Source organism: Gaeumannomyces tritici (assembly GCF_000145635.1).
Source record: "Gaeumannomyces tritici R3-111a-1 unplaced genomic scaffold supercont2.1, whole genome shotgun sequence".
Taxonomy (NCBI): Eukaryota; Fungi; Ascomycota; class Sordariomycetes; order Magnaporthales; family Magnaporthaceae; genus Gaeumannomyces; species Gaeumannomyces tritici.
The window spans coordinates 4,071,246-4,084,312 of NW_008804545.1; the positions used below are offsets into that span (position 1 = coordinate 4,071,246).

Here is a 13,067-nt window from a genome sequence, read left to right on the forward strand (position 1 = left end):
GCGCGATCGCGACCCCCTTTCGCAGAGGCTGACAGTACTTCCAGAACCCACCGACCACTACATCAGCACCTTTAGCTGGAACAAGGTCCGATACCGAGCGGACCGACCTCTCGGCGAGCTCATCGACACTCTGCAGAAGGTATTGCCCACCCTTGATGGACGGCGTCCTGGCTTACCTGGACTCGCATTGCTCTACACCTAATCTTCTCAACTGACCTCAATCTCGGTCGCCTGTTTTCTAGGAGCTGGTCAACATCGACAATGACGTCAAGGGCAAGTTCAACCAATACAATTCAGCCAAGACGAACCTGGCGTCTCTGCAGCGGAAACAGACGTATGAACAAGCACCACCATCCATCCACACCTAACCCTACTGGGGGACTCTTGGATCGCTGACACGCTGCTTTGGTTTGATAGCGGAAACCTGTCCACAAAGTCCCTGACCCCGATCGTCAAGCCTTCTCTCCTGGTGCAGGACTCGGAGTACCTAGAGACGCACCTCATCGTGGTGCCCTCGATGATGCGCAAAGACTTCCTCAAGACCTACGAGGAGCTCTCGCCCATGGTGGTGCCCCGGTCGGCCATCGAGGTGGCGCAGGACGACGAGTTCGCCCTCTTCGCCGTCACCACATTCAAGAAGCACAGCGCCGAGTTCCTGCAAAAGTGCCGCGAGCAGAAATGGACCCCGCGCCAGTACAAATACGTCGAGGGCGGCCAGGAGGAGGAGAAGCGCGAGCTGGACCGTGTCGCCAAGGAGGAGAGGAAGGTCTTTGGCGAGGCGCTCCGTTTCGGTAGGACCGGCTGGAGCGAGGGCGCCATGGTCTGGGCCCACGTCATGGCCCTGCGCGTCTTTGTCGAGACCGTCTTGCGCTACGGCCTGCCTCTCGAGTTTGTATCTGCGCTTGTCAAGGTATGTAGCAGACCGGCCCTCCCCATGGCTCTGCACGCAAGAGTGTGCAGAGCCTTGCGAAAAGAAATGTAGACTGACATGGCGACCCTCAGACGAACCCCAAGCTGGTCAAAAAGGTCAGGACCGCGTTGGACTCGTCCTTTTCGTACCTGGGCGGAAACGCGTTTGGCAGGGACAAGCGCGGCAAGATCCAGCAGGACGACGCCGCCTTGACATCCGAGATGGCGGCGGCAGGAGTTGGGTTCGGGGACGGGAACGAGTACACTCCTTACGTGTACTACGAGTTCGAATTTCCTTAGCAGCGTTGTCACTCGCATGGAACAAAAAAATGCGAGGCTCTGGAGCCAGCCGGTGACAACTGCTCGAACAGCCGACTGTCAGGGACTGGCATGCATACATTTGATTCTTGTTTATTTCCCTCCGGTTTGCCATATGTCTTGTTTCTTCATGTTTATCTATGCGCAATGCATGTGTATGTGTGCGTGGGTCTAAATCTTTTTGTTTTCATTTTCCTGGAGGAATACCGCCCTCGACGGGGGGGAAAGAGAGTCTACCGCGCTGCACGCCCTTCAGCTGCTGCCGGCCGCCTTGACCAGGCCCTTCTCCTGCAGGTACTGCACGATCTGGGCGACGCACTCCTCGACCGACTTCTCGTGGGTCCTGATGGTGATCTCGGGGTTGAGTGGGGCCTCGTAGGGGGCCGAGATGCCGGTGAACTCCTTGATCTCGCCGGCGCGGGCCTTCTTGTAGAGGCCCTTGGGGTCGCGCTGCTCGGCGACCTCGATGGGGATGTCGACGTAGACCTCGACAAACTCGAGCGCGTCGTCGCCACCACCACTTTGCGCCGATGCGGCGGCGGTGGCGGCGTGCAGCTCCCGGGCCGTCTGGCGGTCGGCGCGGTAGGGCGAGATGAAGGACGTGATGGCGACGGTCGCCGAGTCGGCAAAGAGCTTGGCCACCTCGGCGATGCGGCGGATGTTCTCGTTGCGGTCGCGCTCCGAGAAGCCCAGGTCCCGGTTCAGCCCGAAGCGCACGTTGTCGCCGTCGAGCCGGTACGCGGCCAGCCCCAGGTGCAGCAGGTGCTGCTCCAGCGCCGTCGCCACCGTCGACTTGCCCGACGCCGACAGGCCCGTGAACCATATCGTGAAGCCGCGCTGCCCGCGCAGCTCGGCGCGCTCTCGCCTCGTCAGGCCCTCGTGCCAGGTGATGTTGCTGTTTTTTTTTTTTTGGGAGAGTTAGGTGTAAGTTGTCGCTCTAGGGGGCTTGGCTTGGGGATACGGTGGGATGGGTTAGTGTGTTGGGAATGCACCTTACGTCGCCATTTCTTCAGTCTTGTGTCCCACAGGGAGTTCTCGACAATACGATAACCGGTGCTAGAAGGAACCTGGCTCCTTTCGTTCTGTATGTATTTCCTTTTGTCCGTTTGTGCCCGTTCAACCAAGTTCGTCGCAAGTAGTGAGGGTGAAGCAACGGCACGTCCTACCCCGCGATTCATGACAACCGGGACTCGTTAGCCCGGTTTATACGCAAAACACTTTTTATTCTGCCGTCATTTACGGCCCCACGAGCGGGCACGCCCAAGCCAAGGGAGTGGCAGCATGGAGGGCTCTCTCCATTCTGCCAGCCCCGGCACATTCAAAGGCGCAATTGGTGTTGGAGCTGGCAAGGCCGGGCCACCGCCAAGCTACTGCGCGCCCGCCTGGCGCGCTCGGTGGAATTGGCTGCTCCTGATAGGCCATAGCACCCTTGCACAATCGCTAAAGACGATGACGACAGTGGGGTTGCCGCGCATGGCAGCCTGGCCCGCCCCGACGGCCGCCACAGCAATGCGCTCCTTTTGGTCGGACCGAAATCGGAAGAGGGAGGAATAAGCAAAGATAAAGCAAAACAAATAAATTCGGCCAAGCACCGTCTACCATGATCTATCCTTTATACAAACACATCATTCGCCAATCTGGCTGTAGAAAGCTACCTAGATTGGGGAAGTTGTAGCATGGAAATCCCGTAGAACATTGCCAACCGTTTAAATCCAAAGATATACGGCCATCTAAGCGGCGACCGCAGGCATAACCGCCTTCATGGCCTACACATATGCCCACCGTGACTTGAGTTAGCGCTTCGTCGTCGGAGAAAATCTTGCAAGGGCGTGACTAACCGCAGCCTGCCGCGGCTCGATAAACAGGGCCGTGGCGTCGGCCAGCACGACGGGCGTCTCGCCTGGGCCGGCCAGCGTCTCAATGCGGCCCTCGACATAGGCCTTGCGGCCCTCGACCTTTGTGGTGGTGCAGCGGAGGATGACGTAGGAGCCCGCCGGGGTCGGGGCGCGGTAGTTGATGCTGAGGCTGGCCGTCATGCCGATCTTGTTGGGCAGCGCCGGCATGCAGCAGCGCGCCAGGCCCTCATCTAGCATCGTGGCTAGGTAGCCGCCGTGCACGATGCCCGGGTGCCCGCACAGGTCGGCGCCCAGGTGCGCCACCTGGTAGTACGACCTTCCGCCCTCCTCGGTCCAGTCCAGCGGCGGCACCGTGACCCGCCCGGGCCCCATGAGCGTGCCGGCCGTCAGGCTGCGCGTCCGGTACGCCGCCGGGATCTTGAGGTGCGGCCGCGACTCGGTCAGCTCGGGCCGCGCCCGCAGCTCCGCCACCGTCGGGTGCGCGTTGATGTGGTCCTCCACCGCCTGCGCCTCGGCGTCGGGCGGCGTGTACGCCCGCAGCGTCTCCTCGCTGGTCGGCGGGGAGACCATCTCCTGCGCCGCCGGGAGAACCGCTGCCATAGTCATCATGTATCCAACAAACGTGAGGACGATCCCGCGTCCGGCGAGAGATAGTATGCGCCTCGGAAGCGACCGTGATGGAGCGGAGCCTGTGAGCAAAGCAGACGATTTCGTGTCAGTCCGCCTGTTCGTCCGTGTCTAGGTAGAGAGTAGACGGGGAGAGGGACAGTGGTAGAAGCTACCGCGATGACGCCTACCTGCTTTGCCTCCTGAGCCCCCGGTGGAAATTCTAGAGAGCTGAACGTGCCTTGTCCGCCAGAGGGGCTGTACGAACTGACTGTGGCAGTGGGAGGAAGGCCGGGGCCTGATAAGATGTGACAGTGAGGAAGGGGCAGCGCCGAGTCTGAGACGGCCCGCCATTTTGTTGAGCACAGCGGCGGCAGCAGCCGCTTTGTATATACAACCTTTTTTTTCTCTTGCGTTTTTTCTGGATACCTATCTCCCGGCAATCATGCCTGGTTACCCACTCTCCGGGACAGGGGGCACTGGCATGGCCTTTCTTAGGCTGAACCGGCGGTGTAAGAATCGGCGTCTTCTAGAAGAGACGCGTTCAGGCTTCGGGGACAGTCCCCAAAAAAGGCGATGCCGTGGTAAGTGGGACGGCGCTGCGATCCGAGTGGAACTGCGGCGATCCACACAGCCCATCTACGCGGCACCTACCAATCTACGGGTGAGGCGATCTACCTGCGCGGAGAAAAAGCCGAGGTGATAAGGTGCTCGGTCAATTGGTTGTACCTGGCTGTCGGGTGGCGGAGGATGCGATAGCTCCTGAGCGCTGACTCGAATTAGTTCTTGTTGGGAGCTTTTGGCTGACAAGTGGTCGAGCCTCGGCACAACTATATCGAGTGGGGCTGTGGGGCACTACCATTAATGGTGGGAGTGGCCTTCGTCATCTTTCGGAGCCCGGAGTCTTCATCAAGGCCGCTGAGATATACCGAGTATGTACTAGTGAGGGTGTTTCGAGGGCTGAAAGTATTGCACCTGGTTATTTTCTCATCTGGGCAGCGGCTGGTAGCAGATACAATCGCGAATTAAGCGCCTTCCCCTCGATCCCCATCTCTCATTCCCTAATTGTCAAACCACTCCAGCGGATCCCGATCCGTAAAGATGGCCCGGAACGTCTTGCCGCCACCTTCCTCCTCCTTCTCCTCGGTGTGGAAGGCGTGGAACCTTGCCGGGTCGTCGGACCCGGTCGAGAAGAGCCGGAACTGAATGTAGGCCGGGCCGTCGGCGGGCATGGACGGGATCCTCACCTTGCCGAAGAGGTGGATGCCGTACGCCGACGTCGCTACTCGCACCTCCTTGAAGTTTTCGACCGCAAGGGCTGCCGCCAGCTCGTGGTCGCTTAGGTCGCGCACCGCTGCGAAGTACTCGGGCTCGTGCTCTGGATACGGGGTGGCGCTCGGGGGTTGGATTAGGAATATAAGGAAGGGGGACGGATGTTGTGGGTGTGGCCTTTCTTACTGTCGTGGTTGTGACGGAGCTTGATCAACTCCTGCTTCAGCTCGCTTTGGAGCTCCTCGAAAACCCGGAGGGACTCCTGTCTGGGAGCATGCGCCTCGCTCAGATCCACAGTCTCGGCACTGGCCTGTACATTGGCTAGGGTTAGCGCCTTGCCTGGCTCGTCATTCTAGGTGTCAACCTACCATGATGGGAGCTGTATGCGGTGGGCTTCCTGTGGATATCTAGGAGCGCAGGTGGAGAGATAGGTATGCAGCACGTAAAGGTGTGTTGGATTTGTTGCTTCCAATTGGATTCTGGCCGATGCGCTACGGGAGCTTCAGAGACTACAGTGGTGATAGATACAGTGAAGTTGTTGCAGGTGGGAAGGAAGTCGGGGCAAAACAGAATAAATAGTAATCGCCCCTTCATATCACATGGTAAAGCACCCTCTCCTGACAGCAGTCGTGTCACCTCTTCCAAGAAATACGCGAGCCTTCCCCTCCTGGCTCTCTAATGACATATCCGGTGACGCGTGGGAGCACATGGGGTGCGGGGTGTGCCACCATTGGGGAATTTGCCTATTGGCCAGTTCCCCCCGCATTATGGTAGGCGCGCAGCAGTGTGTCGTCTCCGTTGCTGTTTCATGTTCTCCAAAGGGCCTGGCCCTTGAGAGGCTGGCAATAAAGGGGACTGGGCTGACGTGGGTGGGTGACATCATTAGTTGTGCTGCTCTGGAACTGGGCCAAGCAATGGACCATCCGAAACGCGCTAGATACCACCCAAGCAAGGTGTTCAGGGGCATGCTCTGTACAGTTCAGCATCGAAGTCGGTTTATCAAGCCAAACGTGTGTCTGGTATATGCAACTCGTTATCTTACTGTATGTTTGGCTCGCAACATAGAATTTAGACATCATCCTCCTCTTGAGCCAGCATAGCCGCATAATCTTCAGCCGAGGCAAACGTTGGCATCGCCTTGAGCTCCTTCTTGCGCATCCTGCTCTTCTTATTGCGCTCCCGCTTGGCTTGAGCAACTGGGTCGAGAGCCACATCGTCGTCTTCAGCGGACTCTTCCTTGTTTGCCTCCTCTTCCGAGTCGCTGAAGTCGTTGAATTCGACGCCTCCGTCAGCCCCTTCGTCCAAGAACTTGAGCCCCGCGCCGCCCTCATCGTCACTACCGTTATCATCATCTCCGCTGTCGCTCATGTTTAGCAGCGAAGCCAGATCAGAATCACCGTCGCTGAAGCCCATGTCAGCGTCTCCGTCGTCGTCGCCTTGGATGTCGGGACGAGAGTCCACCAGAGCCTGCCAGATCTCGTCTTCCGCCTCATTCTCCCCTGCCTCATCGTCGTCTGCCTCCTCTTCGGCCCTCTGTTGCTCGCGCTTGGCCGCTCTCGACTTTTGACCCGACTTGCCGACCTGCGTGAAGTACTCGTGGAAGAACACGTCTTCCGGAGCGACGTCCTGAGGCTTGAGCTTCCAGAACGCCTCAGTGTTGAGCGTTGAGGGCGTCTTCGTCGCGCCCTTGCCCGAGCTGACCGCGCTAGCTGCTGCTCCAGAAGCCATGACTGGCTGCATGATGGACCCGCCCCGTTTTGTCTCTGTCGCCTTGGCGTTGCGGTACACGAACTTGTCCAGGAACTGTATCAAGGTGTGATTCGCCAGCTCAGGTTTGGGAAGCGACTTTTGTCTGACGAGTAGATTGTTGGCAAACACCACAACCGAGGGGTGATAGTGGCTGAAGTATGGAACCTATTGTGCGTGTTAGAATTGAGTGTGTCCTGCTCCCGCACTCTTGGTTGGCAAACATACCAGTTCCCATAGGCAGCTGCGATGTGCGTTGCTGAACTCGGGGTTTCGTTTCCTTGGATCATATGTTGTGCTTTTTGTGGCATCCGCCTTGGCCGCCGGCTTGTCTTGATCCATGGCATCGGCATCTCTGTATACCTCTTCGCCATCATCCTCGTTGTCTTCAGGATCGGTGAGCAACGTCTTGACGTCTGGGAAGGTCCCCTCAAGCTCGGCAATAAGATACAGAATCCCGCAGATGAAGGATGGCTGGTGCAGGTTCACCACTTGCAGCATCCGTTTCACGAACGCCTTGACCCTGCGCACATCGACATCGTCCTTGAGTGCTTTGTAGAGCAAGTTCAGATAAAGAGTTTGCTTTGAAGAGGTCATGAGACGTGGGTCTAGCAGCGACTCGTAGAGTGTCCTGTAGAACCGGTCGATAGCTAAATGTTTGGACGCCGCAATTTGCTGGATCAGAATGAGCGCCTGGACACTGGTGTTGAAATTCGACGAATGCGTGATGCGGAACAGGGTGTCGAGTTGTGCCTCCAGACTGTATACATATTTGCGCCACTGATCAGTCACCCCATAGCACAACATTAAAGCGGGAAATCCAGAGATGTACTCACGTCGATTCGTTGGTCATCGCAAACGGTATCGCCCGGTTGACACCGGTGAGAACAGACGACACCAGCTTCTGGGCGACCTCTTGCTCTTGCTCGTTAGTTGCGCCCTGCTCGCCGGGCCTCCTATCCTTCTTCCCGCGTGGCTTCTTCTGCGACGGTTTGCTGTCTTCCCCTGCGTTTTCATTCAGGTGGTCGAAGATGCCAAGGCTGCCAGACCTGAGGAGAGATAGAAATATCTCAAAGTAAATCCGGACAAGATTGTCCGCGATTTCAGGCTCCTTGGTGCTGAGGATGGTCTGGTTCAACGTGTTGATGGCGTGGTATTTGGCCCGCAGGCTCTGGCCCGGTCGAAGTAAGACCTCATGCTCGACGGACCGAATGACAATAGATTTCATGCCCGGATGTGTGTTGACAAGCTGCTGCAGTAGGTACGAGGCTCTCGAGGCAATCTTGCCTTCACGATCGCTGAGCTTGCTGACTAGCAGTCGCATCAGGTTGGCCTCCTGTTCTGGCTTATCCCTGAGAAGCCCAAATATGAAGTCGAGGGTTCTTGAGCGCGAGTAGTCGATCTCGTCGCCCGACCAGACCTCAAGCAGTTGAAGAAGCTTGAAGAATGCAGACTTTAGCCAGTCCTCGTAGACCCACATGACCAGATGCGCCTTAGTTAGCCCTCTAGGAAGGGCCTGGCCCTCCTTCCACGAAGTAGCCGAGGTCTGCTGAAGAGCGCCTAGCAGGCCGGGTTGGCTGTTGAAGGTGCGCAGGCGTCTGTCGCTCGGGAGGACCACGCCGTTGCCCAGAAGATCGACGAGCGCACCAAGGGCCGAAATAGCCTGGCTCCGGCTCTTCTTGCCGGCCATAGTGAGAAGATTGTCGAGTGCCTTGATGTTGTGCACAGGCGACTCTTGCACAGCCAGGGTTAGTGCCGAGATCTTGTCGGACAATGTTCCGGACGTCATGATGGTCGTCATGAACTTGTGTGACGAGGAGGAGGACGTCGCGGAGCTGTAAGCTGCCGTATCCTGGTCGAGAAGTGACTGGGCATGGGCCTTGAGGCTGGCGATGGCGGAGCCGAACTTGGCGACCTCATCGGTTGAAGGAGCGGGGAGGTCCTCTCGAGTCGCGGCGTGCCAGTCTGGACGGGGCTCGATTATCTAGGATTTCTATCAGCATCATGCGACATGGGCCTGCGCGCAGATCTGGGCGGCTTACTGACCAACTTCCCGGCCCATTGGCGGTCCTTGGACTTCTCTGCCGGCGCGCTCGGCTCTTTGGCCGCGGTTGGCGGAGCCTTGGTCGGGGCCGGGGCCGGGGCCGGGACCGGGGCTTTTGGTGTGAGTGTAGGCACAGGCTGATCAGCCTCGTCCTCATCCGCAGACTCCTCTTCTGGCTCCGAGTCTGATTCATCTTGCGGGCCGTCCCCAGCCTCGTCCTCTTCGCCACTCTCGTCCTCCATATCGTCCCGCACATTCTCAAAACCCAGACCCGAGGCAAATTTTGCCAGTTCTCTCTTGAATGCGTCATCCAACTCCCGCTCGACTGGCTTTGCAGCCCCCTCCTCGGCGTCCGAGTCTATGCCAACGACGAGGTCCAGGTCCTCCTCGTCGCCACCGAGGGCCTTGATATCTTGCAATAGAAGGGCATTTTTGTCCTTTGCATCCTTGCTCTCGTCGGCGCCTTTCTTTCCGCTATCGGGGGCCGGCTGTCGCTTGGGCGGCTTCGCGCGCTTCTCGTCGTCGTCCTGCCTCTTGCGCTTTCCTGGCCGCGACTTATCCTCGGATTTTGACAGAGCTTTGTCAATCTTGGATGTGAGCTGGGACAGCGCATTCTCGTCCAGCGAGGGTCTTGTAGACGGGCCCTTCTTCTGGGCCTTGGTCTTGTGTGAGCCAGCCATGCCGGGCGACAAATGAGTGGCAATTGCGCTCGGAAATCTCGATCTTGTTTGGGCCCGCGGTGCGCTTCGCGACATCGAGAGCTTCCAAACTTTTTTTTTCCATAGCGCCATGGATGTCAAAGGTGGGGTGCAAGAAGCTCCAGGGTGCATTCAAGACCCATAATTTGCGCTGTTGGACTGGGGACCCTTGTTCACGAGCACGCTTCCCAAATAATTATCTGACCGCAAAAAGTTCCCAACGCCGTTTGCGATAAATGAAGCAAAGAAAATCCGATTTAAATAAAATAAACGTAAGAAAAAAGCCACGTTTACGTTTTATGTATTTATACTTTTATTTATATTTTCTTCTATCTACTTTATGGTTTGGTTGTTTATTGGAAGTTGCAGCTTAATTTTTTCTGCCAGCGTTCAGGGGGGGGGGGGGAGGCTCTTTTTTGCGGTTCGGCTAATTACCCCGGGACCGTGACGAGGAACGATGCAATTCTGCACCGCATGGATGTCGGCCCAAGCGCGTGGCTCCTTGTTGTGTGCACACAGCCAATTGAGGCTACCAAATCCTGGGTCTGATTGGAGACGCAAGCTCGCAAACCCAAGAGAAAAACCTCGTGAGAACCTGACAAAACCCAGAACCACTTACACACGGTTGCTCGGCGATATTACTCAGTGCGAGTGGGAAGACATGACTGGCGCTATCTTCAACTGGGCTTGAGTTTGTTGTCTCACTGAGCCGACTACCACCCCCCAAATGTTGGCGAGACTGCGCCTGGGGCCATGGAGCCCATCCGGCACCACGAACCTCCTGGCGTGTCAGAGATTATCAGTACGTACTGGTCGCTGCAAAAAAGCTCTACATCACCAAGAAAAAGAAGGAGGCAGAATACCATAAGGTCGATGAAGACATTTCTCAACTGACTGTCGCCATCAAAGGCACGTGCTGTTCACCTTGATCACCGAGTCCGTCTGCAGAACAGCTATGTTCCACAAGGCGCCGTGACTGATAGGAATCGCAAAGCCGAAGAAGGTGCGGATGTCTTCCATTTACTCGCGCCGAGATTTGTAAGGCACCAGACCACACACTAACAGGGCTGATTCAGATGGGCATTCAAAGCTCATCCGTGCCGGCTTCCTCCGCCAAGTACGTGTGTATGGACGCTCTTCATACATCCTGCCCCCTTTTTGTCTTTATTCTGGCTTTTATACTCACGGGACTCAACCAGGCACACGCTGGAATCTTCCATCTCCTGCCGATGGGCTTCAGAGTACAGGAGAAGATAAAGCGTCTTATTGACAAACACATGCAAAGCATTGGTGAGCATGTTCTGTACCCAATCCCAGCAGGTCAAGGGCCTACATTGCATTTTTCTGATGCGTGTACCCAGGGGCTTCGAGAGTATCCCTCTCTGCCATTTCCTCACCCAGCCTCTGGCGTAAGAGTGGACGTTATGACAAGATCGGTTCGGAGGTATGTATAAGACGTGATACACTAGCCGGGGCAAATCGAAAAACTAATGGAGACTTACTAGTTGTTCCAACTAGTAGATCGTAAAGATACACCCTACCTGCTGTCTCCCACGCACGAAGAGGAGATCACGAGTCTTGTAAGGCAGACTGTGGTCTCGTACAAAAGTCTTCCACTGAGGGTATACCAAATTAGTATGCCAGCGTATTCGTCATACCGACCCTTGCACGTGCACATCGTTTACTGATAATTTGTTACAGCGCGCAAATATCGCGACGAGTTCCGGCCGCGCAAAGGGCTCCTACGGTCTCGAGAGTTTATGATGAAAGATCTATACACCTTCGATGTCTCGATCAAGAGTGCCCTGACGACATACAATGAAGTCCGCGCCGCCTACGATAAACTGTTTTCTGAGCTGCGCCTCCCAGTGTTGATCGCCGAGGCCAGCTCGGGAGACATAGGAGGCGACCTCAGTCACGAATACCACCTGGTGACATCCCAAGGCGAAGACGATGTCATCAAGTGCGATGGTTGTGGCTACACAGCAAACTCCGAGGTGGCCGAGACCTCCTTGTCTATACGCCAGGACCCGGATATTCCAAAGCCAACGTCTGCAGATGTCAAAGTGTGGCGCGGTATATCAAAGGATAGACGTACGCTCGTCAACGTCTGGTACTCGGGGCCTGCCCGCGATGCAGAGAGTGTGAACATCCATGCTGTCAAACGCCTCGTTCCGAACATCGATACCAGCATTGAGGATGCCTCTGACAGCTGGTGGGCTGCTCTCCGGCCGCCCGAGGAGGTCGAAGGAGGGTCGGCTGATTCTTACGCGGGCCCGAGGCCATCACTACGGTTCGTCAACCTGGTTGATGGTAGTATCGCCCATCTGAACATTCGGGCCCTGGCCAAGGAAGAGATAGCATCAGCTGTTCTACCATTTCGGAAGGAAGCCGCAGCGGAGCTGGATGTTCCTCTGCCTGAATTCATCTCCAACGACAAGCACGGCGAACAGCTTCGCCTCCTGGCAATCCAAGATGGAGATCCGTGTCCAAAATGCGACTCGGGCGCTCTGAAGGTCACGCAGGCCATCGAGCTGGGGCATACCTTCCATCTCGGCGACAGATATTCGGAGCCTATGGGTGCCTCTATTAATGTCCCATCCTCGAAAATCGACCAAGACGAACAAGCGGCTACACCGTGCTCGGCGGCCGACTCCGCCGCCAGGGGATCGGGGGAGCATGAGATCAAGGTGAACATGCAGATGGGCTGCCACGGCATCGGGGTGTCGAGGATCATGGGTGCCGTGGCAGATCACCTGGCTGACGATAGGGGGCTCAACTGGCCCCGGGCCATCGCCCCGTACGAGGTTGCTGTCTTGGCGCACACGAACCTTGACGAGGAGGCGGTGCAGGTGTACGACATGTTGGACAGAGGTGGCAGTAGCCGAGACGCTGCGTCGCCTCCGACGGCCCCACTGGACCTGCTCCTGGACGACCGCGACCGGAGTTTGCCATGGAGGCTGAAGGATGCAGACTTGATGGGATACCCTGTCATTGTCGTGCTGGGCAACGAGTGGGGGAAAACGCGCAGGTGCGAAGTGCAGTGTCGCCAGCTCGGAGTCCAAGAGTTTGTGTCAGTGGACGATCTCTACTCTAGGGTCAGCGAGCTTCTCGGAAAGCTCTAGGCCAGGCTAGATAGGGCTGGGAGCATACAAAGGGGACAGACAGGTAAGCACGCCGTGTTGTGAGGTGTGCATATGCAAATACGAACAGCTCCATTTGTTGTATCCGGGCATGGGTGAACAGTCCCTAGTGACAGCAAATGCACAGAGCCGCTGGAAAGGGGGCTCGGGATAGGCGGGAGACGCCAAGCACATGATAATCCAGCTGTGGCCGCCCCTGCCACTAAACGCACTGTAATAAGTTGGCTGTTCGTGCCCCATTGCGACCGGCCCGGGAGGTTGCTGCAAGCTACTTGCCCGAAGCCGTGACCAACCTCAGCATGGCGCAGCGCCTGGTGCAGCCAGGGAGGCAGCCACTCACTTACCTACCTACTACCTGTAGGTGCATGTCTAAAGGGGAAGTACTGATGGCCTAATTGGCAATGCCCTCACTCTCTCGCTCCTCCCGACACCATCGTCCTCAACAAAATGCCCTCGGTCACTAAAAGCCCCCCCC

At 57.0% G+C, this 13,067-nt stretch overlaps 6 protein-coding genes across 6 annotated transcripts in view; 2 read left to right on the top strand and 4 right to left on the bottom strand.

The window, feature by feature from the left end:
• GGTG_01267 (vacuolar ATP synthase subunit C 1) overlaps positions 1 to 2,212 on the top strand; it is a 3,621-nt gene extending 1,409 nt beyond the window's left edge. The window contains exons 2-5 of the mRNA XM_009219028.1: positions 45 to 139; positions 243 to 334; positions 418 to 910; positions 1,003 to 2,212. Of these exons, the coding sequence (XP_009217292.1) occupies positions 45 to 139; positions 243 to 334; positions 418 to 910; positions 1,003 to 1,209 (887 nt within the window). The 3' untranslated portion in view covers positions 1,210 to 2,212. The remainder of the gene's footprint in view (positions 1 to 44; positions 140 to 242; positions 335 to 417; positions 911 to 1,002) is intronic.
• On the bottom strand, positions 1,275 to 2,600 carry GGTG_01268 (adenylyl-sulfate kinase). Its single transcript, XM_009219029.1, has 2 exons — positions 2,225 to 2,600; positions 1,275 to 2,122 (listed from the first exon to the last, which is right to left on the bottom strand). The coding sequence occupies exons 1-2, from the start codon at positions 2,230 to 2,232 to the stop codon at positions 1,480 to 1,482; spliced, it is 651 nt and encodes a 216-aa protein (XP_009217293.1). The 5' UTR covers positions 2,233 to 2,600; the 3' UTR covers positions 1,275 to 1,479.
• Positions 2,601 to 2,788: 188 nt separating this feature from the next.
• Positions 2,789 to 4,513, bottom strand: GGTG_01269 (hypothetical protein). Its single transcript, XM_009219030.1, has 3 exons — positions 3,881 to 4,513; positions 3,066 to 3,772; positions 2,789 to 2,993 (listed from the first exon to the last, which is right to left on the bottom strand). Exons 1-3 carry the CDS (start codon positions 4,041 to 4,043, stop codon positions 2,958 to 2,960), a joined length of 906 nt encoding a protein of 301 aa, XP_009217294.1. The 5' UTR covers positions 4,044 to 4,513; the 3' UTR covers positions 2,789 to 2,957.
• A 237-nt stretch (positions 4,514 to 4,750) lies between these two features.
• GGTG_01270 (hypothetical protein) lies at positions 4,751 to 5,332 on the bottom strand (the record flags this gene model as incomplete). Its single annotated transcript, XM_009219031.1, has 3 exons — positions 4,751 to 5,067; positions 5,148 to 5,271; positions 5,330 to 5,332. The coding sequence occupies 3 exons, from the start codon at positions 5,330 to 5,332 to the stop codon at positions 4,751 to 4,753; spliced, it is 444 nt and encodes a 147-aa protein (XP_009217295.1).
• Positions 5,333 to 5,787: 455 nt separating this feature from the next.
• GGTG_01271 (ribosome biogenesis protein MAK21) lies at positions 5,788 to 9,539 on the bottom strand. The gene is made up of 4 exons (XM_009219032.1): positions 8,754 to 9,539; positions 7,544 to 8,691; positions 6,936 to 7,467; positions 5,788 to 6,875 (listed from the first exon to the last, which is right to left on the bottom strand). The coding sequence occupies exons 1-4, from the start codon at positions 9,504 to 9,506 to the stop codon at positions 6,030 to 6,032; spliced, it is 3,279 nt and encodes a 1,092-aa protein (XP_009217296.1). The 5' UTR covers positions 9,507 to 9,539; the 3' UTR covers positions 5,788 to 6,029.
• Positions 9,540 to 9,947: 408 nt separating this feature from the next.
• On the top strand, positions 9,948 to 12,682 carry GGTG_01272 (prolyl-tRNA synthetase 1). Its single transcript, XM_009219033.1, has 7 exons — positions 9,948 to 10,251; positions 10,359 to 10,452; positions 10,526 to 10,566; positions 10,649 to 10,739; positions 10,811 to 10,893; positions 10,955 to 11,084; positions 11,151 to 12,682. The coding sequence occupies exons 1-7, from the start codon at positions 10,177 to 10,179 to the stop codon at positions 12,572 to 12,574; spliced, it is 1,938 nt and encodes a 645-aa protein (XP_009217297.1). The 5' UTR covers positions 9,948 to 10,176; the 3' UTR covers positions 12,575 to 12,682.
• The last annotated feature ends 385 nt before the right edge of the window (positions 12,683 to 13,067 follow it).